The sequence below is a fragment of the Kryptolebias marmoratus genome, linkage group LG1 (assembly GCF_001649575.2).
Source record: "Kryptolebias marmoratus isolate JLee-2015 linkage group LG1, ASM164957v2, whole genome shotgun sequence".
Lineage (NCBI taxonomy): Eukaryota > Metazoa > Chordata > Actinopteri > Cyprinodontiformes > Rivulidae > Kryptolebias > Kryptolebias marmoratus.
Window position 1 is genome coordinate 26,783,310 of NC_051430.1, and position 15,527 is coordinate 26,798,836.

Below are 15,527 nucleotides of genomic sequence, written 5' to 3' on the forward strand. Positions count from 1 at the left end.
TACAATTTTGGATTTACATCTTCATATTTGTTTCTATAAACAATTTCCTACACTCAAAAACTCTCAAACCCAGGAATTAAATTGACCCTTTTTGGGTTTTAAACAGAATCGCACAGTGTCTGTGTTTAAAACTTCTTTTGGAGTCAACCTTGTCTGTCTGTTAGCAAAATACCCCATGAACCACTGGATGAATTTCAATTGAACTCTCAAAAACTAAACCAAAGACTAGGACTCTAATTTATTTTCTATATTTTCACAAAATGAATATTTGTCAGACAGTAGTTAAAACTTTGGCTTGATCTACACCAGCAGTTTTAGCTCGACTCGACCTCATCAGAAACATTTGCAAATAATCTTGTGTAGACTGATTTCCAAATGAGAGAAACACTGTTTCCCGTCTTCTTTTGTTTCCAACTCGAGTTTTCTTTACAGTTCCGTTTGATAAATATGTAACATTTACTTTCTGTTTGTTTTTTTAAGGCCAAACATGTGAGGTGGACATTAAAGAGTGTGTGAAGAACCCGTGTCTCAATGGAGCAACCTGCCAGAACACTTTGGGTAGCTACCACTGTGGCTGCAAGCCGGGCTTCACAGGACGCAACTGCGAGACCAATATCGATGACTGCAAGCCGAGTACGTTCATTAATCCTGCTTGGTTTATCTAATTTCTCTTTAAACTCATTGACGAAGATGCATGATAGCACAGAAACACAGGTGAGAGGACGCAGCTAAGTGTGACGCTCCCTCTCACAGATCCCTGCAGCAACGGAGGCCTGTGTAAGGACCAAGTGAACAGCTTCCTGTGTACCTGCCTGCCCGGTTTCCGGGGTCCAAAGTGCGAGGAGGACATCAACGAGTGTGAGAGCAACCCCTGTAGGAACGGAGCCAATTGCACAGACTGTGTTAACAGCTACACCTGCACCTGCCCACCCGGTTTCAGTGGGATCCACTGTGAAAACAACACTCCTGACTGCACAGAGAGGTACAGAACTCACAAAGTGTGTTAGAGACAAGATCTGGCTTTCCAACGTAACAGATTTGACTTTGATTGGGAAAACGTGGTTTGAGCAGCAGGTTCATTTTGAGTCACCTTATAAATCTCGTTTTCTTGTCCACTGCTGCCCCCTGTGTTGGAGTATTGATTAACAGCAACACATCTTGTGTTGTAGGTGTTCTACAATCAGCTAGAAGACAGTGAATTTGGATAATGATTTTAATGTGTGGCTGAGGAGTTGAATGCTTCGGTGGTGCTGCCGTGTGTGAGAAGTTAGATCTTGAAGCAAGGCATTCCTGTAAAAACCGAAGTATTTATTCTTTGTGAGCTCTCTGTGGATAAATCAGCTTTGAATTTGCCTGCAGCTGAGATAATGTTTCATTGATTTACTCAGTTTTTCCTTAAAAGCTGCAGAATAATTCTCAACCTCTTTTGATTTGTTGTTTTAACTTTTCAAATGTTTTTTTTTGTTTTTTTCTTGCCCCACAGCTCGTGCTTCAACGGCGGCACCTGTGTGGACGGGATCAACACCTTCACCTGTTTATGCCCACCAGGCTTCACTGGGAGCTACTGTCAGCACGACATCAATGAGTGTGACTCCAAACCCTGTCAGAACGGAGGCACCTGCCAGGACAGCTACGGCACCTACAAGTGCACCTGTCCGCATGGCTACACTGGACTCAACTGTCAGGTAGAAAGAGGGAGAAAAGTTTTTAACTGATTATTTTATGATCTGTGTCTTTTTTTACTGTTATAGATGACTTTAAAATGACAATTTAGTGTCTTGATAACCAAAAGATGACTTGATGTGTTGGTAGAGCATTAAAAGGGAACCTATATTCCAGTTTGCGTGCAGTCAGAGTTGAAAAAGTATTGTAAACTGTAGGATTTGCATTTTGTTCGAAAATGCAACCTGAATGCTGAGCACTGAATGAAATTAAACTGTAGCTAAAAGTAGCAAAATGATGCACACAAATGTAATGTAAGAGCTTTTTAGCTGAGTCCCTCACACCTTTGTGTTTCAGAATTTGGTTCGTTGGTGTGATACATCACCCTGTAAGAACGGGGGAACCTGCTGGCAGAGAGGAACTACTTACAGCTGTGAGTGTAAGACCGGCTGGACGGGCCTTTATTGTGATGTCCCAAGTGTTTCCTGTGAAGTGGCAGCTAAACAGAGAGGTACGACAGAGATAAAACCTCTGCAGTTTGCTTTAAATACATATATTTCCATGTTTTGTTAATTAATATGTTAACCTGTCATGATAGAAGTTTAACCTCTCTTCATCTTACCTTCTCTGCTCAGGAGTTGATGTATCCCAACTGTGTAAAAACTCGGGTCAGTGTCTGGATGCAGGAAATGTTCACTACTGCCACTGTCAGGTTGGATACAGCGGGAGTTACTGCGAGGAGCAGGTGGATGAATGCACTCCAAACCCCTGCCAGAATGGAGCCACCTGCACGGACTTTCTGGGTGGATATACCTGCAAGGTAACAACTCTAAACTATCCCACACCAAAACTGCATCAATGCACCCAGTCCTCAGGTTATCTATGTGTTGCATTCACTTTTCTACAAACTGCAAATACTTTAAGAATTAAGTCTGGTGGTTTAATTAGTAACTTGATCTATCTCGCACAAATTCCTAATTAAAAATCCTAAATATTCAGTATTTAAAGCCTAATGCCTAATGTTGTGTAGGCTAATATTGTTTGCTTTAAGCAGCACTCAGCAGAGCAGGAATGCAGGACCCCTGTTGGGTGTCCTTTTGGGACCAAGACTTTTGAAAACATGGGGCCTTGTTGCATCTGAGTTCAATACACGCTAGATCAGATTACAATCTGGGCTTCTTGTTGTGTTCCCTAAGCCATTCCTGAGCAGTTGCACTATGGTGGTTGCATTGTTCTGTTGGCTGGATGGGCCCGCTTGAAACAATATCTAGGTTGGTGTTACATATCAAAGTAACATCCTCGTGGATGCCAAGGCCTGAAGTTTCCACCTCCTTGTAAAGTGATGATCAGTGTTATCCTCCTCAGCTGTCAGTGGTTTTAGCGTTGTTGCTATTCTGTCTAATCATACAGTGGCCATCCTCTCAGCAGTGCTCCTAATAAAAAGGCCTGTTTATAAATAGAAAACAAACATCTCAGTTATGTTAATCTCCCCGGGAGTAAAGGATATGCTGGCCTTGGCAGGATGAATGCAAGAAAACAGCCAGGTAAACAGAAACTATCTTTGTTTCATGTTAGACATTGATTCAACTTCCCCCTCTCTCCTCCTGCTTTCTTCTTCTTCTTTCTTCCTCTGTGTCTTTGTCCTTCTCTTCCTCCCTCTGTCCCCCAGTGCATGCCAGGCTACTTGGGGACCAACTGCTCTGTGGAGATCAATGAGTGCTCCTCCCAGCCGTGCCAGAACGGGGGCACCTGCATTGACCTGATCAATACCTACAAATGCTCCTGTCCCAGAGGAACCCAAGGTCAGCAGACCCCACGCACACTCCTCCCACACACCCCTCCGCCTCAGCACCCTCTCCTTCTTGTCTCCACGCTTCATTAATTAGGGCTTAACAGCACCCAGGGCATTAAAACTCCTCCTCACAGCTTGCCTCCAACTCTTCCTCTGCTTGTCAAATTTCGCCATTGATTTTTCCCTCAGACATGAAGAGGATTGTGTGTTGTAGGTCAGCTCGAATGAGCAGCTGAGTCGGGTGTATCCCAACACAACCAACAGGTTTTTAGAGTTTTTACAAACAATTCAGCTCAATCTTTTTACAAACATTTTTGTCGAATCATGCTAAGGCTTTAACCTGAAGTGAGTTATGTTAAAAACACATTTTGATTATTTGTGGCTCGTTGTAATAGTTATAGCATCTATTGGAAGCTTTCCATAAACATATATGCGTTTCTTTTACAAGTACCAGTATTCTTTTATGTATTTAGGGGGAAATTAATGAGGAAGTAAACAGATGAAGCAAATTAAAAACAACTTGTCCGTCGCCAGGTGTGCACTGCGAGATCAACATCGACGACTGCAACCCGTTCACTGACCCTGTCACCAAAGAGCCGAAGTGCTTTAACAAAGGCAAGTGTGTGGACGGAGTGGGAGGCTACCACTGCAACTGCCCCGCGGGGTACGTGGGGGAGCGCTGCGAGGGCGACGTCAACGAGTGCCTCTCCAACCCCTGTGACCTACGGGGCACACACAGCTGCATCCAGCTCACGAACAATTACCGCTGCGAGTGTCGCACCGGTTACACAGGTACAGCTTTGTTCAGAATACATGAAACTCGAGATAATATTTCTTTTTGCTGTAAACTAATATAAAGGTGCTTTGTGTGTGTGTGTGTGACTTTCTACAGGCCAGCGCTGTGACACAGTGTTTGACGGTTGTAAGAGTAAACCTTGCCGTAATGGAGGAACTTGTTCTGTAGCCAGCAACACGCCGCATGGCTTCATCTGCAAATGTCCTCCTGTGAGTACACAATTATATCAACTATGAAAGTGTCGTTATTACCAAACCCTAATATACACTCATTGAGTAGATTTAAAACATACAACTTTTATTTTTTTGTCTCCTTAAGGAGGACTGTCCTCTGTATTTAACCGCAGCTCCGTCCTTTTTTACCTTCCCATTACATCACTTTCTCATTTGTGCCTACAGGCATTACATTAGAGTTTGCAACAGACCTAATTTATATTTTTCAGCTGTAAAAGGACCAGCAGGAGCCTGTAGACTCAATTGTTTAAACCAGAATTTTGACAATAATAATTTAAAGAGACCTAATGCAAAGTCATAAAGACCAATCAGATTACTCATTCACGTTTTATTTTGAAGGGTTTCACCGGCTCCATGTGTGAATATGACTCCCATGCCTGTGGCAGCCTTCACTGTCTCAATGGAGGCACTTGCATCTCAGGCCACAACAGTCCCAAGTGTGTGTGTCTGCCGTCCTTCACTGGGCCCGAGTGCCAGTTTCCCGCCAACAGCCCATGCAACTCCAACCCCTGTTACAATGGCGGCACATGCGAATACACGGCTGAGGCGCCGTTCTACCACTGCATCTGCCCCACCAACTTCAACGGCCTCCGCTGCCACATCCTGGATTACAGCTTCCCGGGAGGCTTCGGCCAAACCATCCCGCCGCCGACAGACGTGGAGGTCGCCTGCGAGATCCCGCAGTGCGAGAAGCACAAACACAACAAGTACTGCGACGTGCTCTGCAACAACCACGCGTGCGGCTGGGACAATGGCGACTGCTCGCTCAACTTTGACGACCCCTGGAAGAACTGCTCCGCTGCCCTGCAGTGCTGGAGATACTTTAACAACGGAAAGTGCGATTCGCAGTGCGACAACGCTGGATGCCTCTATGACGGGTTTGACTGTCAGAACTTGGAAGGACAGTGCAAGTAAGCAGCGTTTTCTGTCTAAATGAAACATCCAGTTAAATATCTTGCAGTAGATTGATATTATTGAGCATTATGCAGATAAGTCTCTAAGACAAGGGAGAATATTAAAAAATACAGGAAAATGATTTTGGTTTTTTAATTTAGAGCTTCAGGATTTGTGAAATTAGGCTAATAAATGTGTAGTTTTGAATGTTCCAGCAGAAATTAACAGTTTTCAACTATCTTACTTCATCTTGTATAGTCTTTTCCTACTTCAATTAAAATGTATTTATATTTAAATGATCAACTATATTAAAAATCAAGGTATTTAAACTAATTTCTGCCTTTTCCCCCAGTCCTCTGTATGATCAGTACTGCAAGGACCATTATGCCGACGGCCACTGCGACCAGGGCTGCAACAACGCAGAGTGCGAGTGGGACGGCTTGGACTGTGCCAACAACATGCCCGAGAAGCTAGCTGTGGGCCAGTTGGTCCTGGTGGTCCACATCACCCCCGAGCAGCTCCTCAACAACTCCTTTGGGTTCCTGCGTGAACTGAGCCGCGTTCTCAGAACCAATATGATCTTCAGACAGGACGCGAAGGGGAAAATTATGGTCTACCCGTATTACGGGAACGAACACGAGCTAAAGAAGTACAATGTCAAGCGCTCGGTAGACTCCTGGTCAGACATTCCCGGCAAGGTGCTGAACGTGGTGAAGAGGAGCCTGAATGATGGGGCAGGAGGCGGCAGGAGAACGAGGAGGGAGCTCGATCATTTGCAGATCAAAGGGTAAAAACAGCTGAAATAGTTCAATAAAATGATCTTGTCAGTTTTTCTTGGACTGTATTCTGCAAGCTTTTTGTAACTTCCACATTATTTTTACTTGTCTGAGTTTATATTTGGCCTATTTAGATTTTTTCTCTGGTCAGACTTTTGATAACTTTGTGTAATAAAAATTGAAATATAAAGACTTTAATGTACACGTTGTGTTGTCTCTACAGCTCCATTGTCCACTTGGAGATGGACAATCGTCAGTGCTTCCAGCAGTCCAACGAGTGTTTCCAGAGCACTGATGATGCTGCCGCTTTCCTCGGGGCTTTGGAGTCCAGCGGCAAACTGGATGTTCCTTTCACCATCGAAGCTGTTTATAGTGAGTATCCATCATAGGATTTGAATCAGCTTAGTCAGGTTTTGGCACTAAATTCTCTACAGATTCTAAAAACCTTTTGGTCAGCCATTTTTCCAGCACAATATTAAAAGAGCATTGAAGTAAAGCATTGCATATTCGTTGTTTTTAGTGTTGCTATGCTGGCTGTTTATGTGTCCATCCCAAACTATTAAATTTTCTCTGAAATGCTGAGGCGGCATTTTATTAAAAAATGCACAAATGTTCACTAAGATTTAAATTGGTAGCTGAAGGTAAAGTTAGTCTTACCAAACAAAAGACATCTGTGATTTCAAACATATTAAAGGATAAATTTCTGACAGTTCACTAAACATGTTAGAGGACAATTTTAAAATTTAGAAGCAGTGGAAACCGTCACAATGCTCTGATGGTGGACATTTAGTTAGTCTTCTGCTTGTGCATAAAATATGATTCGCCTGTGCTGATTGTGCTTGAGTGACAAAAGAGCCTAAAACGAAACAAAAATAACAATAAGAGTCAAGAGGAGTGTGATGTCAGTCAAAGCTATTTCCAAAGTTAAATGGACCAAACTCACGCACCTAAAAAGATCCATGTGCCTTTACTCTTCCATTTAAACAGAAAGTATCCGTAACGGCCTCCGGTCGGATCCCCACCCCAGAACTCTTTGATTGTGTATTTGTTATGCAGCAGCGAACAAATGCAGTTGTGAATCTCATGGCCGAAACAATCAATCTCTTCCTCTGTGTGCAAATCCAGTGGCTTCAGGCTCCAAAATGGTTAATTGCTGCAAATCAACTCATCCAGCCCCCTGCACACATCGTATGGGCGTCTCTGGCTCCCTCTTTCTCAGACATGTACACATATACGTCTTGTGATAACCCCCTTGCACACATGCACGCACACACGCCTTATCCCACAGTGTGAGGGGCTGCTGCAACCTTCACCTCGCTGAATGTAATACCAGGACTTAATGTATCTCTGAGGGTTTAGGTTGGGGGAGTTTATCATTTCAAAATCGTTAGTGGAAAAAAAAAGAGAAGAAGAAAAATTGATCGGGAGTGTGCTAGAAGTTGGGAGTCTTTGTTATCTTGAAAATCCTAATAAATCCTTCGTCTTTACAGCTTAAAGCGCGTGCAGTAATTTGAAGTTCATTAATCCCCCTCCTTTTTTTCTCTTAAAGAAGAATTGGTAAAGTTGTCTCTTGGTACCCCTAGTTGAAAAGGGAGAGAGGAGGTGGTGATGTTCTTTTTTTTTTTTTGCCCCATCCCCTTTTTTCTTTTTTTGATGAAAAGTGTTTAGCAATTCTGATTATTACTGAATAGATAGAAGAAGCTAGCTTGACAAGCGGAGAGGCTCGTCAGTGAATTTCAGGCACTGGCTGCCGCCTGCGGTGTATTTTGGAGTGGGGAACCGCGGGGCGAAGAAGAGCCGGACGCACTTTTCTTGAAAACTCAAGCAGGTCCTGGATGTCCTGGTCTTTCACCCCTCAGCCCGTCGTGACCATGTCGTCCCCTCTCCTAACAGGCGGCGTGGAGCTCCAGCCTTCTGATGGACTCTACCCAATCTATTTGGTCCTGGGCGGCGTTGGGATACTGTTCTTCCTAGGAGTGGGGATGGTGGCCGCCCGAAAGCGGCGCCATGAGCATGGACGCCTCTGGCTTCCTGAGGGCTTCAAGACCACAGAGACCAACAAGAAGAAGCGACGTGAGCCCGTTGGGGAGGATTCAGTGGGATTAAAGTAAGTTTGTTTATTCATCTGTTGGGCTTTTTGTCAACGAGAACCTGCTCCTCTGCGGGTCGGATCAAGGGCTATTTCTGATGAATGAAATGGGTGCAACTGTTGATCAATTACATTTTGGAAAAGGACAGTTTTATCTGTACTATTACTGATAATAACAGGTTTGGATGTAGAATAATTGACTTGATAGGACAGAGGTGAGGAGTAAAAAAAATCAGTCAGTGATTTTCTTTCTTGCATTGTTGCACCATTAATGATGAATAGCTTAGATAAGATGGAAACAATAGATTTTTACTGTTTTCTTTTTTTATCACAGGCCACTGAAAAACACCTCAGACATGTCACTTATGGACGACACCCAGAATGAATGGGGAGAGGAAGAATCCACAGATGCAAAACGCTTCAAGGTAAGGAGAGAAAATTATGCCTAAAACATATTTTAAAATATTTGGTATATTTTAATACCTCAACTTATAATAAAAATATATTCTATGTATTTTAAAACTCCCAATATGTCATTTGTAATTGTCTTTATCCTTTACATTTTTGAGAATATGTTCATCTATTTATAAGATTTCAATGTTTTACTGTTATAATTCGATTTAAACTCAGCCTCTCCTCGCCTAACTTCTTGCTGTGTGTGTTTTAGCAGTTTGATGAGCAGGCTGTGCTCGATGCGGACGACCAGACGGATCACCGCCAGTGGACCCAGCAGCACCTGGACGCCGCTGACCTGCGCATCCCCTCTATCGCCCCCACTCCCCCTCAGGGCGAGATTGAGAATGACTGCATGGATGTCAACGTGCGGGGACCAGGTGGGTAATCTAACATATGCGTTATGGTAATTAATGTAGTCATTTTACTGCAAGCATTTATTCTGTTTAGCTGACTCCTAATATAATGCAGAATATTTAAATGTATTTGTGTGATTATGTAGAAAATTATGGATGAAGTCATTGTTTGGAAAACAATGTGGCCTAATCAAAGTAAATTAGGATATAACATAAAATGCATATGACTCCTGTGTGTTTGCGTTTTTTACAATCCAGACCTCAAACATGAGAGGAATCTTTCTATTTGAACAACAAATTAAACAAAAAAAGGTGGAAGAGGTTAAACTCCTCATAATCTATGAAGGGACTGAAATACATATTGCTTCAGTTTAATTGGACAAAAATGTAAGTTTTTGATCTGGAATTTCTGAGCAAGTGTGTTATTTTCAGTGTATGTATGCGTGTGTGTGTGCATGTGTGTGTGAGTGTTTGTGTGTGCAGTTGTGCATGAGGAGTTGCTAAAGCCCTATGTCCTCAGGGTAAAGGATCTTCTTCAAAGCAGCTGGCTGGAAGCCAGGAGCCTGGGGGAAAACACTGATTCCTGATCAGATTAATCATTTGACCAGTAATGGCTCTCTGTTTTTTTTTCCTATTCTACATTACAAAAAACCAATGAGGGCATCAAATGCAAAAACCCAGTTTTGTACTAAGTGCCATAATCCCTGAAGAACAGCTATGAAAAATCAAAGTAACTGATTTAACAACTTGAGAGCTCACTTTTTCCCTCCGTCACAGATCGATGCACTTGAATCGACCAAATCTGTGAGATCTGGGGCTTGCTATCCTTTTGAAGAGGAGAAAACCTATCCAAATCATCTGACTGAGCCGCCTCGCTCAGTTAGATATTAATGCTTCGGTTTTTGCAGCAGTCTAGCTTTAGCAAACCCTGGCCTCTATCCCCCCAGCTTCGCTTTCCTTCTGAGGCTCCTCCTGTGCCGGTGCCTTGATCAGAATCCATTACCGAAAGACAGAGCTGTGATGATTCAACCCAGGCAGAAGTGTCAAATCCAAATTCGATTTGTTTGTTGCCTTGTTTTGATCTGCCCATTGCTTTGAAGTGCATCCCTTCTGTCTTTTTGTTGCAGTTACTTGGTCTTTCAAAGTTTTGCTGACCATGCAAGTCCTGCCTTTCATCTTCCTCTGCTTCCTCTCCCTTCAGATGGATTCACCCCCCTGATGATCGCCTCCTGCAGCGGAGGAGGGCTGGAAACGGGCAACAGCGAGGAAGAGGAGGACGCCTCTGCCAATGTCATCAATGACTTCATTTACCAAGGCGCTAACCTTCACAACCAGACTGACCGTACAGGTGAAACCGCTCTTCACCTGGCTGCCCGCTACGCCCGTTCTGACGCTGCCAAAAGGCTGCTGGAGGCCAGCGCCGATGCCAACATCCAGGACAACATGGGCAGGACGCCTCTGCATGCCGCTGTGGCAGCCGACGCCCAGGGCGTGTTCCAGGTCAGCTCATTTATTCCACAAGCATTAATGCTGAAATTGAAGTAAAGGTAGCTAAAAATAAATAACTTATCATATTTCTCTTTAGATATTGATAAGGAACCGGGCCACAGATTTGGATGCCCGCATGCATGATGGCACGACACCCCTGATTCTGGCTGCCAGGCTAGCAGTGGAAGGCATGGTGGAGGAGCTAATTAACTGCCATGCTGATGTGAATGCCATTGATGATTTTGGTAAACTTTCTGCTTCTAAATGAGCTATTAAATGAGCGTTAACATTCATTTTTAGTGCTGAGTGTAGGGCAGCTCTAACAAGCCTGTTTTTTGTGTTTTCAGGTAAATCAGCTCTACACTGGGCTGCAGCTGTAAATAATGTGGAGGCTGCCATCGTGCTGCTCAAGAACGGTGCCAACAAGGACATGCAGAACAACAAGGTTCAGAAATAATCTCCCTTTTTCTCCTGTGTGCTGTAAGGCAACATTCAACTAACAGGCGCAGCACGACAATAAACAACTGTTGTCAACATAAAGATGTAAACATGCATGAGACTATCTCTCATCCTCCTGATGGTGACACAGTTGTTTGTTGTCATGCTAACAGTGTTGCCCCGGTTGTTTTATCACTTACAGCCTGCAATTGACACTTTCAATTACATCTGTCTCATCTCAAACTGGTACCAAACTCTGACAGAACTAAAGGTTTCTTGTTCCCCCAAAAATTAAAATCCCAGCTCAGGGCACCCCTACTAAACTTGTATTTTACCGCAAAAATCTTGGTTTTGTAATTGATAAAAATCTGTCTTTTAAGTCCCATATAAAACAACTTTTTAAAAAATAATATTAAAACTGGGGTTCTTCTGCAGAAACAAATCCTGTTTTTCATTTAATGGCTTGTTGCTGCCACCTTTTTACCTCCGTTTGACTATGATGACATTGTTTACATGAACGCTCTCTGTTTACTGCAGAACATTAAGATTCATAAAGGATGTAAACCCCTCACTCACCACTGTACTCTGTACCCTTGAGTTAACTGGCTATTGTTGTCCACACACAAAAACAAACTAAACTAATTTATTGCCCTATATGTCACCTAATTATAGCAGTCACGACCTGCGCTCCCAAACCTTTGTTTGTACTGAACTAGGGAAAAAAAAAGCATTTTTCCTGTTCTGCTCCTTCTTGGAAAAGGCTACAACAATCTGTCCAACTTAGCTCCATTAAATGATTTTAAACTTATCTTAAGGTCAATGGAAACAGCAACTATGAGAACGTGTACCTGTTTTTAGTAGTCTGCTTTGTTTTATGTGATACTTGCATTTAATTGCAGTATGAACTGCATTGACTGTTTGCCTGCAACTAGATTCTTGAACGTTCATATGAGATCTCTTGTCTCAGTCAGATTACCTGTATAAATAAATAAAGGTGAAAATTCCTTGACCTGCTGTGAAACCGTTTAACACCTTGTCTCCTTTATGTTCACCTCAGGAGGAGACCCCTCTGTTCCTTGCTGCCAGGGAAGGAAGCTACGAGACCGCCAAAGTCCTGTTGGACCACTTTGCAAACAGGGAAATAACTGACCACATGGACCGACTGCCTAGAGACATTGCACAGGAGAGGATGCATCACGACATCGTGCGGCTGATGGATGAGTACAACCTGGTACGAAGTCCTCCCATGCATGGAGGGTCTCTGAGCACCACTTTGTCGCCCCCTCTTTGCTCACCCAGTGGGTTCCTGGGCAGCATGAAGCAGCCTCAGCCTCAAAGTCAAGGCCAGGGCAAGAAGAACCGCAAACCCAGCACCAAAGGGATCGGTTGCAAAGACGGCAAAGACGTGAAAGTGAAGAAGAAGAATTCCCAGGATGGGAAGTCTGGGAACCTCCTGGACAGTTCGTCTGTTCTGTCACCAGTAGACTCATTAGAGTCTCCACATGGTTATGTTTCTGATGTGGCTTCACCACCTATGATGACCTCTCCTTTCCAGCAGTCACCATCTGTAGCTCTCAACCATCTGCAGGGCATGTCTGACCCACACATGGCTGTAAACCACATGGTGATGCCAAACAAGCAGGAGCTGGCTCGAATGCAGTTCGACCCGCTGCCTCCTCGTCTGACCCATCTGCCTGTGTCCGGCTCTGCTGGGCAGGGGGCCATGAACGGCCAGTGCGACTGGCTGTCCAGGATGCACAGCAACATGAGCCAGTCAGCTCAGTTCAACCCCATGAGAAATACTCCTGGTGGTCAAGGAGGTCTGCATCAAAGTGGGCAGCATGGGTTGATCACGACCTCACTGCACAACTCCAGCCTGTCTCACATGATGACCTACCAGGGGCTGCAGAACCCCCGGCTGGGTGCTCAGACCCACATGATGCAGCAGCAGGCTCAGCAGTTGCAGCAAATGCAAAACCTCCAGCAGCTCCAGCAACAACAGCAGCAGCAGCAGCAGCAGAGCATCCAGCTGCAGCACCAGAGCTCCAACGCATCCAACAACCAGAACTTCATCAGCGGGGAGCTCAGTTCTCCGGAACTCCAGCAGGGCACTGGCAGCTCCAACATGCCAATCCATACGATTTTACCACAGGAGACCCAGATTATGTCCTCCTCCATCAGCCAGTCGATGCCCAGCACCCAGTTCCTCACCCCACCCTCCCAGCACAGCTATTCAGGCCCAATGGACAACACCCCGAGCCATCAGGTCCAAGTGCCCGACCACCCCTTTCTGACCCCATCTCCCGGCTCCCCTGACCAGTGGTCCAGTTCCTCTCCTCATTCCAACATGTCCGACTGGTCAGAGGGCATTTCGAGTCCACCGACAAGCATGCAGTCTCAGATTGGACACATATCAGAACAGTTCAAATAAAACACTTACAACCAGATGAGCTGTTGTGTATATATATATATATTTTTTAATGAAAGTTTGTTCTGTGAAAAAGTAAAGAGCAAAGCTGTAAACAAGATTTAATAGACTTTTTATAATCTTTTATACTAACAACATTTGTGCTTCATCCATTTTTTTTATTTATTAATGTCTTATTTATGTGCATCGCTTGCTTATTGACACGTGAGGCGCTGACGGTTTCAGGTCATACCCAGGACAGAATAGGAGGAAGTCCTTGAGAGAAACCTCTTTTTTTTTTCTTTGCAGAGCTTTCGCAGTGGAGTCACATCATACACACTGGGTATTTATTTCCCGAATGACTTTTCGTCTTTTCTCTTCCTGTTTATATTTTTGTATAATCTTGTTTATAATGAGACGCGTGATTTAAATAGGGCACATTTTTAAGTTTCAGTGTTACGTGGGAAAACATCAGCTGATGACAAACATGCTGTGAATGTTAACAGGACGTGGTAGTTACAGGATCTTCTCTTGCTTTTTTCCATTATCAAGTAATTCTTAGAAACGCTCTCTAGAGTTGTATGAAACTGTTCAATCAGCGAAGCAGCGTTGAGCTGTACTGTTGGGATTGCTTTCATGTGTTTGAGTTGTGAAGGGATTGTGATATGTTGTTTAGTGTATGGCCATCTTGGAGATTGGCAGTTAAGGCAGGCTTGAGTTTTTGTTAGTCCTGTGGTGTTGGAGATCTGGCCCATTGGCCACAATGTTTGTTTTTTGTACAGAGGGAACAGGAAACTTCGAATTCCTTCTCCCTCCGATTAGTTTGAGCCTATGGCTGTGTTCTTCCTTGTGTAAATATGCTTTGCATTTCCTTTGTAAGCAAGATTTTGTTTAAGAAATCTTATGTCTTCAGCATGCGTTGAGTGGGTCTTGCGCCAGTCAAAAGCCTCAAAATGTAAAACAGAACAGAATATATATTTTGTATCTTTTGGGCCCCAAGGCATAAATAAATTTGAAGTCTATACAAATAGATTCAATATATTATTAAGTAACAGTTTGGTAGAAAATAAAAAATAAATTAAAAAATACCTAAATGTTGAGGTTTTATAAATTCATATTTATTTGTTCTGGAACACAAAAATGTATTGAGGCAACCATTTGTGTTAAAAATGTGTTTTGTTTAAAACAAAAATCTGTTGGTAAGTTTTCAGTTGTTTCTACTTCAACATTTTGTGAGATGCACTCCGCTTTGATTTTTAAAATGTTGTTTTTAGAAAAAAAAGCCCCACAAGCTGTAGTGACTTTTTTTACAATATGTTTGCTTTCTCCGTAAAGTTATCATTTTCAATAAATGTATTTTCCTTTTTTTTAAAAATTTTGATTCTGTATAAATGTTTCTTGTTATAATAAAGGACCCTTGTGTGTCATACATTTAAGAGAACTCTTTTTTTTTATTGTGTTTTTTTTATTTTATATCTAGCACAGTCCTCTTTATGCCTTTCATAAAACCAAACTGAACCTGCGGATTTATGTTCACTCTCCATAATTTCTCTTAGTTTGTCTCCATCTAGTGGTGCAAAATGATTACTAATAAATGTCACAATTCATTTAGTGCATCACAATGACCAGGTGTGTTTCTACAATGAAGTATTGTAATGAAACAAAAAAGACAAATCAAATATTATATATGCATGTTTATCACTATGTTGTTTCTTTTAACAACAAGACTACAGAAACAAAGCAAATGGAACTGCTTTATTATGGCAAAAATATTTATTTTTGGATTAAGAAAAAGCGAATATATAACAAAGCCTGGTACGTAACAGATAAATACAAGGTTTTTAAAGAAACTGAAGAGATTTTATTGTATTTCCATGTGGGATTTCATTGTAAATAAGGTTGAAAATCCTTAAAAGCATAAAAAAATAACAAAAACTGAAAGTCACAGTACCTTTCTCATGAGTCAGTGAGCTGAACGTTTTGACACATGGCTAAAATAGCACAAAGTGTACAGAAGTAGTTGACTCAACATTCACACAATAACAATGTAAATTTGTATAAACTTGTTTGGCCAGTTAAGCTGCGCTCCTCCAAACAACTCCAACTCCCATAATGCACCGCCAGCGGCACGGTTGGAGTTCAG

The 15,527-nt window shown here is 42.8% G+C and overlaps 1 protein-coding gene across 2 annotated transcripts in view; it reads left to right on the top strand.

The window, feature by feature from the left end:
• Nucleotides 1–14,820, top strand: part of LOC108233732 (notch receptor 1) — a 43,419-nt gene extending 28,599 nt beyond the window's left edge. Inside the window, exons 17-34 of one of the 2 annotated variants that reach the window (XM_017412373.3) lie at nucleotides 481–633; nucleotides 754–982; nucleotides 1,484–1,685; nucleotides 2,020–2,173; nucleotides 2,298–2,482; nucleotides 3,332–3,464; nucleotides 3,989–4,246; nucleotides 4,347–4,459; nucleotides 4,823–5,394; nucleotides 5,730–6,164; nucleotides 6,377–6,525; nucleotides 8,047–8,260; nucleotides 8,577–8,667; nucleotides 8,913–9,075; nucleotides 10,253–10,551; nucleotides 10,637–10,784; nucleotides 10,887–10,984; nucleotides 12,035–13,408. In XM_017412373.3, coding sequence (XP_017267862.1) covers nucleotides 481–633; nucleotides 754–982; nucleotides 1,484–1,685; nucleotides 2,020–2,173; nucleotides 2,298–2,482; nucleotides 3,332–3,464; nucleotides 3,989–4,246; nucleotides 4,347–4,459; nucleotides 4,823–5,394; nucleotides 5,730–6,164; nucleotides 6,377–6,525; nucleotides 8,047–8,260; nucleotides 8,577–8,667; nucleotides 8,913–9,075; nucleotides 10,253–10,551; nucleotides 10,637–10,784; nucleotides 10,887–10,984; nucleotides 12,035–13,408 — 4,970 coding nt within the window. Of the gene's footprint in view, nucleotides 1–480; nucleotides 634–753; nucleotides 983–1,483; nucleotides 1,686–2,019; nucleotides 2,174–2,297; nucleotides 2,483–3,331; nucleotides 3,465–3,988; nucleotides 4,247–4,346; nucleotides 4,460–4,822; nucleotides 5,395–5,729; nucleotides 6,165–6,376; nucleotides 6,526–8,046; nucleotides 8,261–8,576; nucleotides 8,668–8,909; nucleotides 9,076–10,252; nucleotides 10,552–10,636; nucleotides 10,785–10,886; nucleotides 10,985–12,034 lie in introns of both variants that reach the window. The other variant, XM_017412372.3, reaches the window with a different exon arrangement.
• The last annotated feature ends 707 nt before the right edge of the window (nucleotides 14,821–15,527 follow it).